Here is a 16,780-nt window from a genome sequence, read left to right as displayed (position 1 = left end):
TCTAGACAGCGAAATTACTGATTCTTCAGAATCCGGACTGCTCTCGTTTGTCTCGGTCAAACCAGGCGCCAAACTTCTTTCCATTTCGGCTGCAGGAGCCGTCGCTTTGCCGCCATTTGCGTCCTGAGCACTCTGCGAACTGGACTGTTGACAAAAAAATTGTCATAAGTTGGAAAAAAGTTTAAATTAAATGAATTTTTTTATACTTACTTGTTGGTTAATATATTCAGCGATATAAAATCTCCGGTTCATAACGAAAGTCCGCATGATGGCCCGGAGGGATGCGTTTGACATATTGCAATATAAATCAGTCACTTTATCCAGATTCTCCACAGGAATGGTTGAGTTTGGGCTCCGGAAATATTCGGGAAACCTCGAACATATCACATTCAGCTTGTCGTTTTTGATCATTGTCTCGATTTCGTATTTGTGTTTCCTTGGTAAACTGTTTCCTTGGTAAGTATTTTAGTTACTGTTTTCCTAATATTCAATTTTATTAATCATTTTCAGGTTCAACGCGGTCCTCTGGAGAGGAGTCAACATAACTGTTTCATCTGTAAGTATCTGAATCACAGACTTCCCAATATTCAATTTTTTAAATAATATTCAATTTTTTCAATTATTTTCAGGTTCGAGACGGTTCTATGGAGAGGCGACAACAAAACTGTTTGACCGGTAACTATTTCAATTATCATTTTGCCAATATTCAATTTTTATTCAGTAGCATTAACGCACTTACCTTGGAGATTTCTATAGTTTTCTTCACTGTGATCCATTAAAAATCTTTGGACACTGAGATATTTTAACATTTTATGGCCATCTGTCCAAACTGCTGCAACAATCGGCTTTATCAGTTCCAGACTGACTTTTTGGGGCTTTTCAAATCGTCCCGCTTCACAAATGGCTGCATAACACCGTTCGTCAGCATTGATAGCCTTGAGGAGTTCAGTGTATTTTGGGTTAAATGCAGCAGCATGTAATTTTCTTGGAAAACATCTTTTCCACCCTTCGGTTTCGCTGAAAAATGAAATGCCTAAAATAGACATGCCAACATATATCGGTTTGTTAAACATAACCTGGAGATTTCGCAACTCTACAGCGATTAAATTTTCCGCAAAAATACTTCGACTGTGAAAGTTAGGTTTAGCGATCATAGCCTCTGCTCCATATCGACCTGCCCATTGCGTTAACAGTTTAACTTGGACGTGACTACGAACATCCTCCATGGTTTTTCCAAACACAGCATTATTCAATAATTTGAATAGATTTTTTTCAAAATCATTTTTCGCACGTGTACGAAATTGTGTATTCAAATCAATGTATGTTTTGAGCCAGGAAGATTGCTTAGCTGAAACTTCAAGACTCTGTGGATTTTCGTGATTTTCAAACCATGTTTTAAACACTGCTGCAATGCACGATAATGTATGACATATCGTTTTTTTCGAAATTGGTTATATACTTGGAGTTGATCTGGAATATCCAAAACACTTGCACAATGCACATAGTGATTTGCCATTTTGTCCAACGCATGATAAACCTCCGGGCTCGGAGCAAGAGAAGCTTCTTGCAACGGTGAATGCGAAAAAACGATGACTCCTCTCCAGAGGACCGCGTTGAACCTTCAAATGATTAGAAAAATTGAATATTAGGAAAACAGTGAAAGATGATCCAGACCCACGGATCCGTCGTATATACCTCGATTTAGTAATAAGCGAATTGAACAGACTAAATTGAATATGTGCGACGGATCCGTGGGTCTGGATCATCTTTCATTACTGAAAACAAAAAACGAATATATCTCATTTGGGTTTAACATGGAGAGAAATCATCAAAACTGTTTCCTCGGTAAGTATTTTAGTTACTGTTTTCCTAATATTCAATTTTTCTAATCATTTTCAGGTTCAACGCGGTCCTCTGGAGAGGAGTCAACATAACTGTTCCATCGGTAAGTATTTCAATCACAGATTTCCCAATATTCAATTTTTCTAATCATTTTCAGGTTCAACGCGGTCCTCTGGAGAGGAGTCAACATAACTGTTCCATCGGTAAGTATTTCAATCACAGATTTCCCAATATTCAATTTTATTAATCATTTTCAGGTTCAACGTGGTCCTTTGAAAAGAAATGAACAAAACCGAATTACGTTCTCTGCACTCACCGTGATTGATTTCACGAAACCTTTGATTCCTCGTACAATTTTCAATTCCGGTTATAGAGGAAGATGGCGGCGGAATCACTGATTCTTCAGAATCCGGACTGCTCTCGTTTGTCTCCTCCGATCTAGACAGCGAAATTACTGATTCTTCAGAATCCGGACTGCTCTCGTTTGTCTCGGTCAAACCAGGCGCCAAACTTCTTTCCATTTCGGCTGCAGGAGCCGTCGCTTTGCCGCCATTTGCGTCCTGAGCACTCTGCGAACTGGACTGTTGACAAAAAAATTGTCATAAGTTGGAAAAAAGTTTAAATTAAATGAATTTTTTTATACTTACTTGTTGGTTAATATATTCAGCGATATAAAATCTCCGGTTCATAACGAAAGTCCGCATGATGGCCCGGAGGGATGCGTTTGACATATTGCAATATAAATCAGTCACTTTATCCAGATTCTCCACAGGAATGGTTGAGTTTGGGCTCCGGAAATATTCGGGAAACCTCGAACATATCACATTCAGCTTGTCGTTTTTGATCATTGTCTCGATTTCGTATTTGTGTTTCCTTGGTAAACTGTTTCCTTGGTAAGTATTTTAGTTACTGTTTTCCTAATATTCAATTTTATTAATCATTTTCAGGTTCATCGCGGTCCTCTGGAGAGGAGTCAACATAACTGTTTCATCTGTAAGTATCTGAATCACAGACTTCCCAATATTCAATTTTTTAAATAATATTCAATTTTTTCAATTATTTTCAGGTTCGAGACGGTTCTATGGAGAGGCGACAACAAAACTGTTTGACCGGTAACTATTTCAATTATCATTTTGCCAATATTCAATTTTTATTCAGTAGCATTAACGCACTTACCTTGGAGATTTCTATAGTTTTCTTCACTGTGATCCATTAAAAATCTTTGGACACTGAGATATTTTAACATTTTATGGCCATCTGTCCAAACTGCTGCAACAATCGGCTTTATCAGTTCCAGACTGACTTTTTGGGGCTTTTCAAATCGTCCCGCTTCACAAATGGCTGCATAACACCGTTCGTCAGCATTGATAGCCTTGAGGAGTTCAGTGTATTTTGGGTTAAATGCAGCAGCATGTAATTTTCTTGGAAAACATCTTTTCCACCCTTCGGTTTCGCTGAAAAATGAAATGCCTAAAATAGACATGCCAACATATATCGGTTTGTTAAACATAACCTGGAGATTTCGCAACTCTACAGCGATTAAATTTTCCGCAAAAATACTTCGACTGTGAAAGTTAGGTTTAGCGATCATAGCCTCTGCTCCATATCGACCTGCCCATTGCGTTAACAGTTTAACTTGGACGTGACTACGAACATCCTCCATGGTTTTTCCAAACACAGCATTATTCAATAATTTGAATAGATTTTTTTCAAAATCATTTTTCGCACGTGTACGAGAAATTGTGTATTCAAATCAATGTATGTTTTGAGCCAGGAAGATTGCTTAGCTGAAACTTCAAGACTCTGTGGATTTTCGTGATTTTCAAACCATGTTTTAAACACTGCTGCAATGCACGATAATGTATGACATATCGTTTTTTTCGAAATTGGTTATATACTTGGAGTTGATCTGGAATATCCAAAACACTTGCACAATGCACATAGTGATTTGCCATTTTGTCCAACGCATGATAAACCTCCGGGCTCGAAGCAAGAGAAGCTTCTTGCAACGGTGAATGCGAAAAAACGATGACTCCTCTCCAGATGACCGCGTTCAACCTGAAAATGATTAGAAAAATTGAATATTAGGAAAACAGTGAAAGATGATCCAGACCCACGGATCCGTCGTATATACCTCGATTTAGTAATAAGCGAATTGAACAGACTAAATTGAATATGTGCGACGGATCCGTGGGTCTGGATCATCTTTCATTACTGAAAACAAAAAACGAATATATCTCATTTGGGTTTGACATGGAGAGAAATCATCAAAACTGTTTCCTCGGTAAGTATTTTAGTTACTGTTTTCCTAATATTCAATTTTTCTAATCATTTTCAGGTTCAACGCGGTCCTCTGGAGAGGAGTCAACATAACTGTTCCATCGGTAAGTATTTCAATCACAGATTTCCCAATATTCAATTTTATTAATCATTTTCAGGTTCAACGTGGTCCTTTGAAAAGAAATGAACAAAACCGAATTACGTTCTCTGCACTCACCGTGATTGATTTCACGAAACCTTTGATTCCTCGTACAATTTTCAATTCCGGTTATAGAGGAAGATGGCGGCGGAATCACTGATTCTTCAGAATCCGGACTGCTCTCGTTTGTCTCCTCCGATCTAGACAGCGAAATTACTGATTCTTTAGAATCCGGACTGCTCTCGTTTGTCTCGGTCAATCCAGGCGCCAAACTTCTTTCCATTTCGGCTGCAGGAGCCGTCGCTTTGCCGCCATTTGCGTCCTGAGCACTCTGCGAACTGGACTGTTGACAAAAAAATTGTCATAAGTTGGAAAAAAGTTTAAATTAAATGAATTTTTTTATACTTACTTGTTGGTTAATATATTCAGCGATATAAAATCTCCGGTTCATAACGAAAGTCCGCATGATGGCCCGGAGGGATGCGTTTGACATATTGCAATATAAATCAGTCACTTTATCCAGAATCTCCACAGGAATGGTTGAGTTTGGGCTCCGGAAATATTCGGGAAACCTCGAACATATCACATTCAGCTTGTCGTTTTTGATCATTGTCTCGAATTCGTATTTGTGTTTCCTTGGTAAACTGTTTCCTTGGTAAGTATTTTAGTTACTGTTTTCCTAATATTCAATTTTATTAATAATTTTCAGGTTCAACGCGGTCCTCTGGAGAGGAGTCAACATAACTGTTTTATCTGTAAGTATCTGAATCACAGACTTCCCAGTATTCAATTTTTTGAATAATATTCAATTTTTTCAATTATTTTCAGGTCCGACACGGTCCTATGGAGAGGCGACAACAAAACTGTTTGACCGGTAACTATTTCAATTATCATTTTGCCAATATTCAATTTTTATTCAGTAGCATTAACGCACTTACCTTGAAGATTTCTATAGTTTTCTTCACTGTGATCCATTAAAAATCTTTGGACACTGAGATATTTTAACATTTTATGGCCATCTGTCCAAACTGCTGCAACAATCGGCTTTATCAGTTCCAGACTGACTTTTTGGGGCTTTTCAAATCGTCCCGCTTCACAAATGGCTGCATAACACCGTTCGTCAGCATTGATAGCCTTGAGGAGTTCAGTGTATTTTGGGTTAAATGCAGCAGCATGTAATTTTCTTGGAAAACATCTTTTCCACCCTTCGGTTTCGCTGAAAAATGAAATGCCTAAAATAGACATGCCAACATATATCGGTTTGTTAAACATAACCTGGAGATTTTGCAACTCTACAGCGATTAAATTTTCCGCAAAAATACTTCGACTGTGAAAGTTAGGTTTAGCGATCATAGCCTCTGCTCCATATCGACCTGCCCATTGCGTTAACAGTTTAACTTGGACGTGACTACGAACATCCTCCATGGTTTTTCCAAACACAGCATTATTCAATAATTTGAATAGATTTTTTTCAAAATCATTTTTCGCACGTGTACGAGAAATTGTGTATTCAAATCAATGTATGTTTTGAGCCAGGAAGATTGCTTAGCTGAAACTTCAAGACTCTGTGGATTTTCGTGATTTTCAAACCATGTTTTAAACACTGCTGCAATGCACGATAATGTATGACATATCGTTTTTTTCGAAATTGGTTATATACTTGGAGTTGATCTGGAATATCCAAAACACTTGCACAATGCACATAGTGATTTGCCATTTTGTCCAACGCATGATAAACCTCCGGGCTCGGAGCAAGAGAAGCTTCTTGCAACGGTGAATGCGAAAAAACGATGACTCCTCTCCAGAGGACCGCGTTGAACCTGAAAATGATTAGAAAAATTGAATATTAGGAAAACAGTGAAAGATGATCCAGACCCACGGATCCGTCGTATATACCTCGATTTAGTAATAAGCGAATTGAACAGACTAAATTGAATATGTGCGACGGATCCGTGGGTCTGGATCATCTTTCATTACTGAAAACAAAAAACGAATATATCTCATTTGGGTTTGACATGGAGAGAAATCATCAAAACTGTTTCCTCGGTAAGTATTTTAGTTACTGTTTTCCTAATATTCAATTTTTCTAATCATTTTCAGGTTCAACGCGGTCCTCTGGAGAGGAGTCAACATAACTGTTCCATCGGTAAGTATTTCAATCACAGATTTCCCAATATTCAATTTTATTAATCATTTTCAGGTTCAACGTGGTCCTTTGAAAAGAAATGAACAAAACCGAATTACGCTCTCTGCACTCACCGTGATTGATTTCACGAAACCTTTGATTCCTCGTACAATTTTCAATTCCGGTTATAGAGGAAGATGGCGGCGGAATCACTGCTTCTTCAGAATCCGGACTGCTCTCGTTTGTCTCCTCCGATCTAGACAGCGAAATTACTGATTCTTCAGAATCCGGACTGCTCTCGTTTGTCTTGGTCAAACCAGGCGCCAAACTTCTTTCCATTTCGGCTGCAGGAGCCGTCGCTTTGCCGCCATTTGCGTCCTGAGCACTCTGCGAACTGGACTGTTGACAAAAAAATTGTCATAAGTTGGAAAAAAGTTTAAATTAAATGAATTTTTTTATACTTACTTGTTGGTTAATATATTCAGCGATATAAAATCTCCGGTTCATAACGAAAGTCCGCATGATGGCCCGGAGGGATGCGTTTGACATATTGCAATATAAATTAGTCACTTTATCCAGAATCTCCACAGGAATGGTTGAGTTTGGGCTCCGGAAATATTCGGGAAACCTCGAACATATCACATTCAGCTTGTCGTTTTTGATCATTGTCTCGATTTCGTATTTGTGTTTCCTTGGTAAACTGTTTCCTTGGTAAGTATTTTAGTTACTGTTTTCCTAATATTCAATTTTATTAATCATTTTCAGGTTCAACGCGGTCCTCTGGAGAGGAGTCAACATAACTGTTTTATCTGTAAGTATCTGTATCACAGACTTCCCAATATTCAATTTTTTAAATAATATTCAATTTTTTCAATTATTTTCAGGTTCGACACGGTCCTATGGAGAGGCGACAACAAAACTGTGTAACGAGCCGTTTCGCAAATGATACATTTTAAAATGTAAAAGTTTCGCGCGTTCGGAGATCCCTCTCTATAATTGTCAGAATAATCGCTTGCGCATGATCTATTACTCCTGATCGGCGGTCCTCGCAAATTATCGCTGGAATTCGCTCTCTTTCGTTCCGGGGCCGTCGACGGATCATCACCTCCAATATCACTCGTCTACAATCATCGACCAACATTTCGCCAGGCGTACTGCATAATCGGCGAACTTGCCTGGCTCCCAAAAACACATCGCTAATCTGAGAGCTGTGAGGAAGCCCCGGAACATAGGAAAGAGCCAACGAGGGATCTTTTGACAATTATTAAGATAAGCCACCCATTTTCTTATAATATAATCTACATTGTGACTAGAGCCATGAAAATGGTCCTGCGTCTGTGAATGAAAGTATGAGTGTGAGACGAGTATGACGAGTAATGAGATGAGTGGGAGGGAAGGAATGTTACAGTTCGACCACGAGATGCTGAACAATCGTGTTTAATAAGATGTCAATTCACCATTTAAAATAAATAAAATGATACAATGTTACAACTGTTTGACCGGTAACTATTTCAATTATCATTTTGCCAATATTCAATTTTTATTCAGTAGCATTAACGCACTTACCTTGAAGATTTCTATAGTTTTCTTCACTGTGATCCATTAAAAATCTTTGGACACTGAGATATTTTAACATTTTATGGCCATCTGTCCAAACTGCTGCAACAATCGGCTTTATCAGTTCCAGACTGACTTTTTGGGGCTTTTCAAATCGTCCCGCTTCACAAATGGCTGCATAACACCGTTCGTCAGCATTGATAGCCTTGAGGAGTTCAGTGTATTTTGGGTTAAATGCAGCAGCATGTAATTTTCTTGGAAAACATCTTTTCCACCCTTCGGTTTCGCTGAAAAATGAAATGCCTAAAATAGACATGCCAACATATATCGGTTTGTTAAACATAACCTGGAGATTTCGCAACTCTACAGCGATTAAATTTTCCGCAAAAATACTTCGACTGTGAAAGTTAGGTTTAGCGATCATAGCCTCTGCTCCATATCGACCTGCCCATTGCGTTAACAGTTTAACTTGGACGTGACTACGAACATCCTCCATGGTTTTTCCAAACACAGCATTATTCAATAATTTGAATAGATTTTTTTCAAAATCATTTTTCGCACGTGTACGAGAAATTGTGTATTCAAATCAATGTATGTTTTGAGCCAGGAAGATTGCTTAGCTGAAACTTCAAGACTCTGTGGATTTTCGTGATTTTCAAACCATGTTTTAAACACTGCTGCAATGCACGATAATGTATGACATATCGTTTTTTTCGAAATTGGTTATATACTTGGAGTTGATCTGGAATATCCAAAACACTTGCACAATGCACATAGTGATTTGCCATTTTGTCCAACGCATGATAAACCTCCGGGCTCGGAGCAAGAGAAGCTTCTTGCAACGGTGAATGCGAAAAAACGATGACTCCTCTCCAGAGGACCGCGTTGAACCTTCAAATGATTAGAAAAATTGAATATTAGGAAAACAGTGAAAGATGATCCAGACCCACGGATCCGTCGTATATACCTCGATTTAGTAATAAGCGAATTGAACAGACTAAATTGAATATGTGCGACGGATCCGTGGGTCTGGATCATCTTTCATTACTGAAAACAAAAAACGAATATATCTCATTTGGGTTTGACATGGAGAGAAATCATCAAAACTGTTTCCTCGGTAAGTATTTTAGTTACTGTTTTCCTAATATTCAATTTTTCTAATCATTTTCAGGTTCAACGCGGTCCTCTGGAGAGGAGTCAACATAACTGTTCCATCGGTAAGTATTTCAATCACAGATTTCCCAATATTCAATTTTATTAATCATTTTCAGGTTCAACGTGGTCCTTTGAAAAGAAATGAACAAAACCGAATTACGTTCTCTGCACTCACCGTGATTGATTTCACGAAACCTTTGATTCCTCGTACAATTTTCAATTCCGGTTATAGAGGAAGATGGCGGCGGAATCACTGATTCTTCAGAATCCGGACTGCTCTCGTTTGTCTCCTCCGATCTAGACAGCGAAATTACTGATTCTTCAGAATCCGGACTGCTCTCGTTTGTCTCGGTCAAACCAGGCGCCAAACTTCTTTCCATTTCGGCTGCAGGAGCCGTCGCTTTGCCGCCATTTGCGTCCTGAGCACTCTGCGAACTGGACTGTTGACAAAAAAATTGTCATAAGTTGGAAAAAAGTTTAAATTAAATGAATTTTTTTATACTTACTTGTTGGTTAATATATTCAGCGATATAAAATCTCCGGTTCATAACGAAAGTCCGCATGATGGCCCGGAGGGATGCGTTTGACATATTGCAATATAAATCAGTCACTTTATCCAGATTCTCCACAGGAATGGTTGAGTTTGGGCTCCGGAAATATTCGGGAAACCTCGAACATATCACATTCAGCTTGTCGTTTTTGATCATTGTCTCGATTTCGTATTTGTGTTTCCTTGGTAAACTGTTTCCTTGGTAAGTATTTTAGTTACTGTTTTCCTAATATTCAATTTTATTAATCATTTTCAGGTTCAACGCGGTCCTCTGGAGAGGAGTCAACATAACTGTTTCATCTGTAAGTATCTGAATCACAGACTTCCCAATATTCAATTTTTTAAATAATATTCAATTTTTTCAATTATTTTCAGGTTCGACACGGTCCTATGGAGAGGCGACAACAAAACTGTTTGACCGGTAACTATTTCAATTATCATTTTGCCAATATTCACTTTTTATTCAGTAGCATTAACGCACTTACCTTGGAGATTTCTATAGTTTTCTTCACTGTGATCCATTAAAAATCTTTGGACACTGAGATATTTTAACATTTTATGGCCATCTCTCCAAACTGCTGCAACAATCGGCTTTATCAGTTCCAGACTGACTTTTTGGGGCTTTTCAAATCGTCCCGCTTCACAAATGGCTGCATAACACCGTTCGTCAGCATTGATAGCCTTGAGGAGTTCAGTGTATTTTGGGTTAAATGCAGCAGCATGTAATTTTCTTGGAAAACATCTTTTCCACCCTTCGGTTTCGCTGAAAAATGAAATGCCTAAAATAGACATGCCAACATATATCGGTTTGTTAAACATAACCTGGAGATTTCGCAACTCTACAGCGATTAAATTTTCCGCAAAAATACTTCGACTGTGAAAGTTAGGTTTAGCGATCATAGCCTCTGCTCCATATCGACCTGCCCATTGCGTTAACAGTTTAACTTGGACGTGACTACGAACATCCTCCATGGTTTTTCCAAACACAGCATTATTCAATAATTTGAATAGATTTTTTTCAAAATCATTTTTCGCACGTGTACGAGAAATTGTGTATTCAAATCAATGTATGTTTTGAGCCAGGAAGATTGCTTAGCTGAAACTTCAAGACTCTGTGGATTTTCGTGATTTTCAAACCATGTTTTAAACACTGCTGCAATGCACGATAATGTATGACATATCGTTTTTTTCGAAATTGGTTATATACTTGGAGTTGATCTGGAATATCCAAAACACTTGCACAATGCACATAGTGATTTGCCATTTTGTCCAACGCATGATAAACCTCCGGGCTCGGAGCAAGAGAAGCTTCTTGCAACGGTGAATGCGAAAAAACGATGACTCCTCTCCAGAGGACCGCGTTGAACCTGAAAATGATTAGAAAAATTGAATATTAGGAAAACAGTGAAAGATGATCCAGACCCACGGATCCGTCGTATATACCTCGATTTAGTAATAAGCGAATTGAACAGACTAAATTGAATATGTGCGACGGATCCGTGGGTCTGGATCATCTTTCATTACTGAAAACAAAAAACGAATATATCTCATTTGGGTTTGACATGGAGAGAAATCATCAAAACTGTTTCCTCGGTAAGTATTTTAGTTACTGTTTTCCTAATATTCAATTTTTCTAATCATTTTCAGGTTCAACGCGGTCCTCTGGAGAGGAGTCAACATAACTGTTCCATCGGTAAGTATTTCAATCACAGATTTCCCAATATTCAATTTTTCTAATCATTTTCAGGTTCAACGCGGTCCTCTGGAGAGGAGTCAACATAACTGTTCCATTGGTAAGTATTTCAATCACAGATTTCCCAATATTCAATTTTATTAATCATTTTCAGGTTCAACGTGGTCCTTTGAAAAGAAATGAACAAAACCGAATTACGTTCTCTGCACTCACCGTGATTGATTTCACGAAACCTTTGATTCCTCGTACAATTTTCAATTCCGGTTATAGAGGAAGATGGCGGCGGAATCACTGATTCTTCAGAATCCGGACTGCTCTCGTTTGTCTCCTCCGATCTAGACAGCGAAATTACTGATTCTTCAGAATCCGGACTGCTCTCGTTTGTCTCGGTCAAACCAGGCGCCAAACTTCTTTCCATTTCGGCTGCAGGAGCCGTCGCTTTGCCGCCATTTGCGTCCTGAGCACTCTGCGAACTGGACTGTTGACAAAAAAATTGTCATAAGTTGGAAAAAAGTTTAAATTAAATGAATTTTTTTATACTTACTTGTTGGTTAATATATTCAGCGATATAAAATCTCCGGTTCATAACGAAAGTCCGCATGATGGCCCGGAGGGATGCGTTTGACATATTGCAATATAAATCAGTCACTTTATCCAGAATCTCCACAGGAATGGTTGAGTTTGGGCTCCGGAAATATTCGGGAAACCTCGAACATATCACATTCAGCTTGTCGTTTTTGATCATTGTCTCGAATTCGTATTTGTGTTTCCTTGGTAAACTGTTTCCTTGGTAAGTATTTTAGTTACTGTTTTCCTAATATTCAATTTTATTAATAATTTTCAGGTTCAACGCGGTCCTCTGGAGAGGAGTCAACATAACTGTTTTATCTGTAAGTATCTGAATCACAGACTTCCCAATATTCAATTTTTTAAATAATATTCAATTTTTTCAATTATTTTCAGGTTCGACACGGTCCTATGGAGAGGCGACAACAAAACTGTTTGACCGGTAACTATTTCAATTATCATTTTGCCAATATTCAATTTTTATTCAGTAGCATTAACGCACTTACCTTGAAGATTTCTATAGTTTTCTTCACTGTGATCCATTAAAAATCTTTGGACACTGAGATATTTTAACATTTTATGGCCATCTGTCCAAACTGCTGCAACAATCGGCTTTATCAGTTCCAGACTGACTTTTTGGGGCTTTTCAAATCGTCCCGCTTCACAAATGGCTGCATAACACCGTTCGTCAGCATTGATAGCCTTGAGGAGTTCAGTGTATTTTGGGTTAAATGCAGCAGCATGTAATTTTCTTGGAAAACATCTTTTCCACCCTTCGGTTTCGCTGAAAAATGAAATGCCTAAAATAGACATGCCAACATATATCGGTTTGTTAAACATAACCTGGAGATTTCGCAACTCTACAGCGATTAAATTTTCCGCAAAAATACTTCGACTGTGAAAGTTAGGTTTAGCGATCATAGCCTCTGCTCCATATCGACCTGCCCATTGCGTTAACAGTTTAACTTGGACGTGACTACGAACATCCTCCATGGTTTTTCCAAACACAGCATTATTCAATAATTTGAATAGATTTTTTTCAAAATCATTTTTCGCACGTGTACGAGAAATTGTGTATTCAAATCAATGTATGTTTTGAGCCAGGAAGATTGCTTAGCTGAAACTTCAAGACTCTGTGGATTTTCGTGATTTTCAAACCATGTTTTAAACACTGCTGCAATGCACGATAATGTATGACATATCGTTTTTTTCGAAATTGGTTATATACTTGGAGTTGATCTGGAATATCCAAAACACTTGCACAATGCACATAGTGATTTGCCATTTTGTCCAACGCATGATAAACCTCCGGGCTCGGAGCAAGAGAAGCTTCTTGCAACGGTGAATGCGAAAAAACGATGACTCCTCTCCAGAGGACCGCGTTGAACCTGAAAATGATTAGAAAAATTGAATATTAGGAAAACAGTGAAAGATGATCCAGACCCACGGATCCGTCGTATATACCTCGATTTAGTAATAAGCGAATTGAACAGACTAAATTGAATATGTGCGACGGATCCGTGGGTCTGGATCATCTTTCATTACTGAAAACAAAAAACGAATATATCTCATTTGGGTTTGACATGGAGAGAAATCATCAAAACTGTTTCCTCGGTAAGTATTTTAGTTACTGTTTTCCTAATATTCAATTTTTCTAATCATTTTCAGGTTCAACGCGGTCCTCTGGAGAGGAGTCAACATAACTGTTCCATCGGTAAGTATTTCAATCACAGATTTCCCAATATTCAATTTTATTATTCATTTTCAGGTTCAACGTGGTCCTTTGAAAAGAAATGAACAAAACCGAATTACGTTCTCTGCACTCACCGTGATTGATTTCACGAAACCTTTGATTCCTCGTACAATTTTCAATTCCGGTTATAGAGGAAGATGGCGGCGGAATCACTGATTCTTCAGAATCCGGACTGCTCTCGTTTGTCTCCTCCGATCTAGACAGCGAAATTACTGATTCTTCAGAATCCGGACTGCTCTCGTTTGTCTTGGTCAAACCAGGCGCCAAACTTCTTTCCATTTCGGCTGCAGGAGCCGTCGCTTTGCCGCCATTTGCGTCCTGAGCACTCTGCGAACTGGACTGTTGACAAAAAAATTGTCATAAGTTGGAAAAAAGTTTAAATTAAATGAATTTTTTTATACTTACTTGTTGGTTAATATATTCAGCGATATAAAATCTCCGGTTCATAACGAAAGTCCGCATGATGGCCCGGAGGGATGCGTTTGACATATTGCAATATAAATTAGTCACTTTATCCAGAATCTCCACAGGAATGGTTGAGTTTGGGCTCCGGAAATATTCGGGAAACCTCGAACATATCACATTCAGCTTGTCGTTTTTGATCATTGTCTCGATTTCGTATTTGTGTTTCCTTGGTAAACTGTTTCCTTGGTAAGTATTTTAGTTACTGTTTTCCTAATATTCAATTTTATTAATCATTTTCAGGTTCAACGCGGTCCTCTGGAGAGGAGTCAACATAACTGTTTTATCTGTAAGTATCTGTATCACAGACTTCCCAATATTCAATTTTTTAAATAATATTCAATTTTTTCAATTATTTTCAGGTTCGACACGGTCCTATGGAGAGGCGACAACAAAACTGTGTAACGAGCCGTTTCGCAAATGATACATTTTAAAATGTAAAAGTTTCGCGCGTTCGGAGATCCCTTTCTATAATTGTCAGAATAATCGCTTGCGCATGATCTATTACTCCTGATCGGCGGTCCTCGCAAATTATCGCTGGAATTCGCTCTCTTTCGTTCCGGGGCCGTCGACGGATCATCACCTCCAATATCGCTCGTCTACAATCATCGACCAACATTTCGCCAGGCGTACTGCATAATCGGCGAACTTGCCTGGCTCCCAAAAACACATCGCTAATCTGAGAGCTGTGAGGAAGCCCCGGAACATAGGAAAGAGCCAACGAGGGATCTTTTGACAATTATTAAGATAAGCCACCCATTTTCTTATAATATAATCTACATTGTGACTAGAGCCATGAAAATGGTCCTGCGTCTGTGAATGAAAGTATGAGTGTGAGACGAGTATGACGAGTAATGAGATGAGTGGGAGGGAAGGAATGTTACAGTTCGACCACGAGATGCTGAACAATCGTGTTTAATAAGATGTCAATTCACCATTTAAAATAAATAAAATGATACAATGTTACAACTGTTTGACCGGTAACTATTTCAATTATCATTTTGCCAATATTCAATTTTTATTCAGTAGCATTAACGCACTTACCTTGAAGATTTCTATAGTTTTCTTCACTGTGATCCATTAAAAATCTTTGGACACTGAGATATTTTAACATTTTATGGCCATCTGTCCAAACTGCTGCAACAATCGGCTTTATCAGTTCCAGACTGACTTTTTGGGGCTTTTCAAATCGACCCGCTTCACAAATGGCTGCATAACACCGTTCGTCAGCATTGATAGCCTTGAGGAGTTCAGTGTATTTTGGGTTAAATGCAGCAGCATGTAATTTTCTTGGAAAACATCTTTTCCACCCTTCGGTTTCGCTGAAAAATGAAATGCCTAAAATAGACATGCCAACATATATCGGTTTGTTAAACATAACCTGGAGATTTCGCAACTCTACAGCGATTAAATTTTCCGCAAAAATACTTCGACTGTGAAAGTTAGGTTTAGCGATCATAGCCTCTGCTCCATATCGACCTGCCCATTGCGTTAACAATTTAACTTGGACGTGACTACGAACATCCTCCATGGTTTTTCCAAACACAGCATTATTCATTAATTTGAATAGATTTTTTTCAAAATCATTTTTCGCACGTGTACGAAATTGTGTATTCAAATCAATGTATGTTTTGAGCCAGGAAGATTGCTTAGCTGAAACTTCAAGACTCTGTGGATTTTCGTGATTTTCAAACCATGTTCTAAACACTGCTGCAATGCACGATAATGTATGACATATCGTTTTTTCGCATTCACCGTTGCAAGAAGCTTCTCTTGCTTCGAGCCCGAAGGTTTATCATGCGTTGGACAAAATGGCAAATCACTATGTGCATTGTGCAAGTGTTTTGGATATTCCAGATCAACTTCAAGTATATAACCAATTTCAGAGTCTGATGGCAGAGATTCAACGTTGAAGTTTGCAAGATCTTCTATCCATTCGAAATCTGCATAAGGCAATGGTTGACTCATTGCCCATCCATACAAATTGTTAACATCAAAATACATCAAGTATGATGATGGAATATATGGGTCATATGAGTTCATGTACTTGTTATTTTCACGAGCATGTCTTTTGGAGCATTGAGTAAAACCACCTCGAATACCTCTCTCCACGAACAATACCATGTCGATGTCAGTGAGCAATTCAAACTTTACCTTTGTATATTTCATCATGGCATCCCAGGTATATCCGGGGAGAGTATAGTAAAACGCAGGGTCAAGACCGTAACTTTTCAGGCAAGTATCGCGGAAATTCTCAAAGATATCGGCTAAAAGTAATACGTCAGTCTTTAAGTATAAATCGCTGTATTCACCGAGCGTTCGCGTTGAAAATCGTTCCCACACATTTTTCGCATGTGCATACTCCTTTTCGGAAACTGTTGAATCAGTTAAAGAGCTGTAAAATGCTTCCCGCGGTGGAAGCTCCGTTTCATCCAACTTTTCCAAACTATCAATGTACTCGTATGGAAAGACACCTTTTCGTGTTAATAAATGAAAATGGTCTAAATCTTGAAATTGTGATTTTAAGGTTAAGAGTTTGTCCGCAGTTAAAAATGAAGCTAGTTTATCGAGATTTGTATTGAGAAATCTGAAAGAGTCGATGAAACGTAATTTTATATTTTTCCGCGTGTCTTCAGATGTTTGAACAGTTTTCGAGA

General features: G+C 38.4%; 3 protein-coding genes across 6 annotated transcripts; all 3 read right to left on the bottom strand.

Moving 5' to 3' along the window:
• Positions 1 to 361: 361 nt before the first annotated feature.
• Positions 362 to 2,598, bottom strand: LOC122415010 (uncharacterized). Of its 2 annotated transcripts, none has more exons than XM_043426764.1 (3): positions 2,490 to 2,598; positions 2,159 to 2,423; positions 362 to 480 (listed from the first exon to the last, which is right to left on the bottom strand). In XM_043426764.1, the coding sequence occupies exons 1-3, from the start codon at positions 2,571 to 2,573 to the stop codon at positions 470 to 472; spliced, it is 360 nt and encodes a 119-aa protein (XP_043282699.1). In that variant the 5' UTR covers positions 2,574 to 2,598; the 3' UTR covers positions 362 to 469. The 2 variants fall into 2 exon arrangements, with proteins under 2 accessions (XP_043282699.1, XP_043282698.1); XM_043426763.1 differs by lacking the exon at positions 362 to 480 and adding an exon at positions 804 to 1,017.
• Positions 2,599 to 6,973: 4,375 nt separating this feature from the next.
• Positions 6,974 to 9,713, bottom strand: LOC122414917 (uncharacterized). 2 transcript variants are annotated; one of them, XM_043426585.1, is made up of 3 exons: positions 9,605 to 9,713; positions 9,274 to 9,538; positions 6,974 to 7,121 (listed from the first exon to the last, which is right to left on the bottom strand). In XM_043426585.1, the coding sequence occupies exons 1-3, from the start codon at positions 9,686 to 9,688 to the stop codon at positions 7,111 to 7,113; spliced, it is 360 nt and encodes a 119-aa protein (XP_043282520.1). In that variant the 5' UTR covers positions 9,689 to 9,713; the 3' UTR covers positions 6,974 to 7,110. The 2 variants fall into 2 exon arrangements, with proteins under 2 accessions (XP_043282520.1, XP_043282519.1); XM_043426584.1 differs by lacking the exon at positions 6,974 to 7,121 and adding an exon at positions 8,017 to 8,230.
• Positions 9,714 to 9,755: 42 nt separating this feature from the next.
• Positions 9,756 to 12,093, bottom strand: LOC122414962 (uncharacterized). Of its 2 annotated transcripts, none has more exons than XM_043426679.1 (3): positions 11,886 to 12,093; positions 11,555 to 11,819; positions 9,756 to 9,874 (listed from the first exon to the last, which is right to left on the bottom strand). In XM_043426679.1, exons 1-3 carry the CDS (start codon positions 12,084 to 12,086, stop codon positions 9,864 to 9,866), a joined length of 477 nt encoding a protein of 158 aa, XP_043282614.1. In that variant the 5' UTR covers positions 12,087 to 12,093; the 3' UTR covers positions 9,756 to 9,863. The 2 variants fall into 2 exon arrangements, with proteins under 2 accessions (XP_043282614.1, XP_043282613.1); XM_043426678.1 differs by lacking the exon at positions 9,756 to 9,874 and adding an exon at positions 10,233 to 10,411.
• Between the last annotated feature and the right edge of the window lie 4,687 nt (positions 12,094 to 16,780).

The sequence above is a fragment of the Venturia canescens genome, chromosome 8, assembly GCF_019457755.1.
Source record: "Venturia canescens isolate UGA chromosome 8, ASM1945775v1, whole genome shotgun sequence".
In the NCBI taxonomy this organism is placed as follows: Eukaryota; Metazoa; Arthropoda; class Insecta; order Hymenoptera; family Ichneumonidae; genus Venturia; species Venturia canescens.
This window is presented reverse-complemented; position numbering and strand designations above follow the sequence as displayed.

Bases quoted from the DNA above. Each gene is read 5' to 3' on its own strand.
- LOC122415010 (XM_043426763.1), bottom strand. From the start codon at position 2,573: ATGTCAAACGCATCCCTCCGGGCCATCATGCGGACTTTCGTTATGAAC. The intron at 2,424-2,489 runs GTAAGTATAAAA...TTTTGTCAACAG, and splicing joins CTGAATATATTAACCAACAA to TCCAGTTCGCAGAGTGCTCA. The intron at 1,018-2,158 runs GTGAGTGCAGAG...TTCATTTTTCAG, and splicing joins GTTTCGTGAAATCAATCACG to CGAAACCGAAGGGTGGAAAA.
- LOC122414917 (XM_043426584.1), bottom strand. From the start codon at position 9,688: ATGTCAAACGCATCCCTCCGGGCCATCATGCGGACTTTCGTTATGAAC. The intron at 9,539-9,604 runs GTAAGTATAAAA...TTTTGTCAACAG, and splicing joins CTGAATATATTAACCAACAA to TCCAGTTCGCAGAGTGCTCA. The intron at 8,231-9,273 runs GTGAGTGCAGAG...TTCATTTTTCAG, and splicing joins GTTTCGTGAAATCAATCACG to CGAAACCGAAGGGTGGAAAA.
- LOC122414962 (XM_043426678.1), bottom strand. From the start codon at position 12,086: ATGATCAAAAACGACAAGCTGAATGTGATATGTTCGAGGTTTCCCGAA. The intron at 11,820-11,885 runs GTAAGTATAAAA...TTTTGTCAACAG, and splicing joins CTGAATATATTAACCAACAA to TCCAGTTCGCAGAGTGCTCA. The intron at 10,412-11,554 runs GTGAGTGCAGAG...TTCATTTTTCAG, and splicing joins GTTTCGTGAAATCAATCACG to CGAAACCGAAGGGTGGAAAA.